General features: G+C 38.2%; 1 protein-coding gene across 2 annotated transcripts; it reads right to left on the bottom strand.

Moving 5' to 3' along the window:
* Window positions 1-7: 7 nt before the first annotated feature.
* Window positions 8-5322, bottom strand: LOC140965895 (cryptochrome-1-like). Of its 2 annotated transcripts, XM_073426131.1 has the most exons (5): window positions 4641-5321; window positions 3850-4068; window positions 1629-2335; window positions 720-1516; window positions 8-144 (listed from the first exon to the last, which is right to left on the bottom strand). In XM_073426131.1, exons 1-5 carry the CDS (start codon window positions 4951-4953, stop codon window positions 141-143), a joined length of 2040 nt encoding a protein of 679 aa, XP_073282232.1. In that variant the 5' UTR covers window positions 4954-5321; the 3' UTR covers window positions 8-140. The 2 variants fall into 2 exon arrangements, with proteins under 2 accessions (XP_073282232.1, XP_073282233.1); XM_073426132.1 differs by lacking the exon at window positions 8-144 and having other exon boundaries at window positions 509-1516; window positions 4641-5322.
* Window positions 5323-5647: the final 325 nt, after the last annotated feature.

Below are 5647 nucleotides of genomic sequence, written 5' to 3'. Positions count from 1 at the left end.
AAATAAAAAAAAAAAAAAAAAAAAAAAAAAAATCGTGGATGCCAATGGATGGTTGATAGAAACAGACGTTGCAATACAGATGCTGGTTTCATCTTGCAGTTCCTACTCCATGTCCGGTTCACTAATATACCGACGTCAAATTATCTGGCAGCAAGGGAAACAATGAAAATCAAGAAATGCTGTAGAGGCAATTGCCTTTGATGATAAAAAGTGTATCTCATCTTTGCTCAAGAACAAATGGTTATTATCAATTATCTTAGAAAGTTCTTTTTTCCCTGTGACGAATAAAATATAAAGAGAAGTCATTATATCAGTATATAACTACTAGTTTTATGGTAAAATACTTCTTGGTGTTTGCAGAATTTTCCAGAAAACAAAAAAATCCCAATCATTCTTTGAAAATGGAGCTCAATGCAAGCAAGAAAAAAATGGGCTTTTGATTGTCAGTGTAAAATCTTGCCGCACGTCAATTTCATGGCGGAGTATTTAAGAATTCACATGACTCATCTAGCAACTCTGATCAACCCTTTTCATAAAGTGAGTTTAGGCACAAGATAATTTCTATTGGAACTCAAACACAGTCATATTTGCGTGGGCCTGCAACCTGAGGAGTGACAACCGATGAGCACAGAGTGGTAGTTATAATACGCACGATAACATTCTGTTTCGAAACTAAAGTTACAGTAACGACACTTAAAAATCATAAATGGTCTACTTACCCAGTTTGGTAAAGCCGCCTCCGGCTTATTAGCTGGTGAGATTGTGGGTGCCTTTGCGAGTAGGAGGAACCATTTCCAATACCACTGTCCTCAGCAGCAAATGGGTCCGAGTAAGTTGAACTTGAGGGAGACCAAACCGGTACTAGACCTCCATCTCTTTCTCTTCTACTAACACTGGATGATTCTGCAGTAGAATCTAGGGAATTTCTCCGACCTGCTGTGTTAAATTGTAGAAAACCAGTGTTGCGTCTAACTGGTTCTGTAGTAACAAGTCCAAATGCGTCTCTTCTTGGTTCCTCTGCCATATCTACATTGGATGGCACCTCGGCTCTACTCTCATCTGCCAAACTTCGAGTATATGTCTCTTCGTCTTCTACCCTGACAAAAGAAGAAGTGATGCTCGGGACCATTTGATCCTCGTATTGTCGAACGTTTGCATTTATATGGTTATTTCGAATTGGTTCGTTGTCCATTTCCATTTCTACTTCCGTTTCTTGAGGAAACGCAATAGGGATTGATTCAGACGAGTCTCCCAGTCCCTCTTCCATTCCATTTCCGGCTCTTGAAGCTGCTTCATTTCGCCACATCTGTGACAGTGCTTCCTGTAACCTGGCTTTCGCATCATCGATTTCAACAATTGGTAAAGGATAATTGGAACCAAGCTCGATCCCAGCTGCTTGAAGAACAGATTCTGGTGCATTCCAAGGGTGGTGTATCCATTCGGTCGGCAATCTAGCAAGTTCAGGAAGCCATCGTCGAACATACTCACCATTTGGGTCAAACTTGTAACCCTCAAACTGTGAAACGATAATATACATAAAATTATAAACACCATTGTTGAGAATTTCGAGAAAAAGGGAACATAAAATGGGAAAAATCAAAGGTAATACATAGTAAATCAATCAACACCTGTGGGTTATCAATCCGATCAAGCTGACGACCATCTGGAAGAGTCCCCGATATATACTGCCAACCAAGTGCATCACTTTCAAGATCCGCATCCAAAAGGGTGTCCCAGAAGTACTTCATTCCCCATCTCCACGGCAGCTGCAGGACTTTTACAAAGAAACTGGAGACCACCACTCGTATCCGATCATGCAGCCAGCCACTGGCCCACAGCTCCCTCATGCCAGCATCCACCAAAGGATAACCGGTTCGGCCTTGTCTCCATGCCTTAAAGTAACCCTCATCCACTACCCAAGGGAAAAACTTAAGGTGACCAAGTAACGGCCTTTCATGGCTGTATGGATGGTTGAAACTCATATATCTCGAATATTCTCTGAGGCCAATACTCTTAAGGAATAAGTTGACACTATCTTCACCGGCCTTGTTCCCATCATTGGCCCATAAAATTTGCTTGCTGCGAACTAAATGGAAAATCTTCCGTACACTGACTTCACCGAAATGCAAATGGGGAGAGAGGAACGAGGTGGTTGCACTATCTGCTTTTCTTCGGTTCTTTGAGTACTCTATGAGTGGTCCGTTAAAGAAGGAGGTGAGAGCCTTATCAGCGTTACTCCAGCCAGGAGACCAAGCTCGAGCAAGAAGTGCGTTACTTCCTTTCTCGGACTCATCTTCAAATACCAAAGGGTCCGAAGCACCTTTGGGCACGTCAACTAGAAAAGAGCAAGCATAAATTTCAATGCAAGTCCGAAGAAAGAATATTTAAATAGAAACTGAGGGACACATGATCATGATTGCTTACAACTAACAATAAAAACATATGCAAAAATGAAAGGAAAACAGCAGAACCATATCAAAATTGAATGCCAGGATGAAGTTCACCAAATATTCTCTCACCAAAGCAAGTTTTTATCAAGAAACCTAATCCACCGATGGTCAATGTTTTCCTATTCAACTGTTCTTGTCCGTATAAATTAAGTTGTATGAGAAGATAGAGCAGAAGAACGTCATGGTCTAAAGAAGCCCATGCAAGTAAACAATTACTCACAGGATGATTCATCGTTGCAATAGAATTTTATGAATAAATTGGGTTTAGAATCAGCCAGACACTAAATGAATAGAAGATTTTTAACATTGCTACAGCATGAAATGCAAATTCAACCGGGAACACTAATATTTTTTTCCCTGATGAAGGGAACAGTGATGTACAATCAAAATTAAAGACAGATCATTCAAATAGCTGCTTTAATATATTTCCTTTATGAACGACCAAGCTGATAGAGCTACCATTATTACACCAGTACTAAGACATTGCTGTACCATCCCACATTTGTCTAGTTGCTTCCTCTTCCAAAACACATTTATTTGACAAGAATCAGTGAATCCTCTGTCCAACTTCCTTATATCAGAACATAGAGATCAACTACGATTTATTAAAATTGCCTGAGATTCACGGCAAAAAAAAAAAAAAAAAACTTCTTCAGAAATTGTTAAAATTTAAATGCACCAGCTGGATACTATGTACAAAGTTGCACAATTGATTAGCATGGGTGATAATATGCTAATATATACAGTAGATTCAGATTAGTAACAGTAACTTGGCATTGATGAGAATTAGCTTCCTACATTATTGCCTCACTGAAAAATTGAAATAGTTTATACTGAAAATCAAGTAAGTTTTTTTACACAAAGACCAGCCTCTCCCTGTTTTAGCCTTCCGTAGAATGTCTGTTTGCATAAATGTAACAGGAAAACTGATCGGACGGGATGTGTGTTCGAATCAGTAAAAAGATGATAAGAGAGTCAGTTGAAAGGATCTGAATCAGCGAGAACTAGATAGCACAAGGAGGAAGTTACAGATAACATCGCAGCCCCATCCTAGTTAACTTGATATAAAGGAAGTTCAAAAAAAATGTTAAAGATTAATGAAACACCTAAATTAAAAATATAAAGTTAAGAAGTGAACATGAATTTTCTATCTGCAATCTAAAAGTGAATTATTCAGAAAGCATTAAAAAACCAACATTATTAGGTGAAAGAGGTTGGAAGTTAACTGTATTCAAATATAATTTAGGTCTTGAAAGTAAATGATATCCTTTTCAACACTATTTATAATTATTGAGTACCAAACAGAATGCCAATATGCAAATATCACCACAAAATTTTGATGACGAGAACTTAAGGACTATCAATTAGTAGAGTCGATAATGTGAGAAGCCCCTATTACCAGAAATGATTCTTTTGGGTGGGAGAAGTGGAGCCTCGGGATCATATGGCATGCTAAGGCATCTTTCCCAAAATCCTGCAAAAGTTGTGAATGGTTGGCCTTCCTGATCATGTACCTCCCAAGGTTCGTACAGCAAGTCCGCGTTAAAGGAGCGGACAGCCACTCCTTTGGCCGTCAAAACATCCTTCGCTCGGTGATCCCGAACCAACGATATAGGATCTAAAATAATAATCAAGCACATAAATGCTAACTCCGGTAGAAGTAGAGCTAAAAAGCTTATTGAGGGGGATAAAACTAAAATATAAAAATTTGAGGGGGAATCAGGCCTTATGTAAAATGCCTTCTTTTCTAACCAGCTATTGCCTTTAAATTAAAGATAAAAGCTATAGCTTTAGACAACAAGATAGTCCATTTCTACATATGGAAAGAAAAACAACACACTAATGTACTACCTGACTAACACGGAAGTCCACTTCTTTCCCAAAGAAAGGGTTATTTTAAAATAAAATTGAATATGGTGATTGGCAGAGTCAAAAGAAATGATGGCATTTATGTTTATATTGCAGTATGATATGGACCAAAAAGAGAAACCAACAAAGGTTAAAAACAATTATAAAATTCTTTACCGCTATTTAATAACTAAACGATACCAATTTCAGTAACGATAAACATCAATATAATATGCTAAAAGCACAGTACAATGAACTGACAAAATCCCAAGTGCCACCTTAAAGTATATGAAAACTAACAGAAAATTAATATAATACTCTGCAAGGAGAAGGAAAACTGACCATATAAATGGTTGAAAAGGATCTGAGTAGCTCCAGTGGATTTAACAATTTCAAGGAGAGAAGAAACACTATCTGTAGATCTCTTAGTGAGAAGACTAGTGCCTAGACGTTTCAAAGAAATATCGAGATGTGCTAAACTCTGCTTCAGCCACCATCTTGAAACCCTTCCTGGAAAATAAGGCCCTTCTTCTTCAGGTGCCCATATAAATACTGCAATCACTGCTCCAGCCCTCACTCCAGCAGCTAATGCTGGATTATCTTCCACTCGTAGGTCCCTCCTGAACCAAACTATACTGCAGCCACCTCCTGACATGCCTAATAAATTTCAAGAAAACAGACACAAACAAACACACAAAGCCAGATTAACTTTCTTCTGTATACACTAAAATTCTTCTCTTCTTCTTTCGGTGGGATACTAATCAGTCTTGACACTTGTTGATTTTGCTATTCTTTTCGCCAATCGAGACTCAAGAGAATAGACCATGAACCAAAAGAAGTGATCTTTAACTTTCTTTGTCACATAAATTACATATGAGTGCGTGGAAGAATTTGATTCTCTGTGAATCTTGACGGCCTAAAGGGAATAGTATGAAAAAATGGGCACTCAGCGATAGCAAAAAGAAACCTTTGAGAGAGAAACAGAGTGTGATGGTGATTGGTTAAGGTTGTGGGGTTGCAAGATAACTGCCGGCCAAATTGCAGCCACAACTTTTAAGTTTTTGGAGATTTTTATTGTTTTTGTGGGATCTTGGTTTTTTATCCAATGCAAAAAATAAAAATACCACTAAGCCCATCTAGCGCCTTCGCCAATCGTTTCAAGATGACGGGCTGGAAATTTTGGTAAAGCTTTTAGCATGCGTCAAGCTCGCTTCACCGCAGCACTTGGGATCATTTTCTACGTATTCAATTTCAGTATTTATTTATATTGCTCTTTCAATGCCACCACATTTATTTTAAATATTTTATGCATTTCCAAATATTTTTAACAACTCATAATTTCTTCCATT

The sequence above is a fragment of the Primulina huaijiensis genome, unplaced genomic scaffold (genome assembly GCF_012295235.1).
Source record: "Primulina huaijiensis isolate GDHJ02 unplaced genomic scaffold, ASM1229523v2 scaffold15995, whole genome shotgun sequence".
NCBI lineage: Eukaryota > Viridiplantae > Streptophyta > Magnoliopsida > Lamiales > Gesneriaceae > Primulina > Primulina huaijiensis.
This window is presented reverse-complemented; position numbering and strand designations above follow the sequence as displayed.

What these genes read in the sequence shown, in the direction of transcription:
- LOC140965895 (XM_073426132.1), bottom strand. Translation starts at nt 4,953, where the DNA reads ATGTCAGGAGGTGGCTGCAGTATAGTTTGGTTCAGGAGGGACCTACGA. An exon ending in ACCCAAAAGAATCATTTCTG is followed by an intron (nt 2,336 to 3,849) that starts GTAATAGGGGCT and finishes GCTCTTTTCTAG; the next exon opens with TTGACGTGCCCAAAGGTGCT. An exon ending in ATCGGATTGATAACCCACAG is followed by an intron (nt 1,517 to 1,628) that starts GTGTTGATTGAT and finishes ATCGTTTCACAG; the next exon opens with TTTGAGGGTTACAAGTTTGA.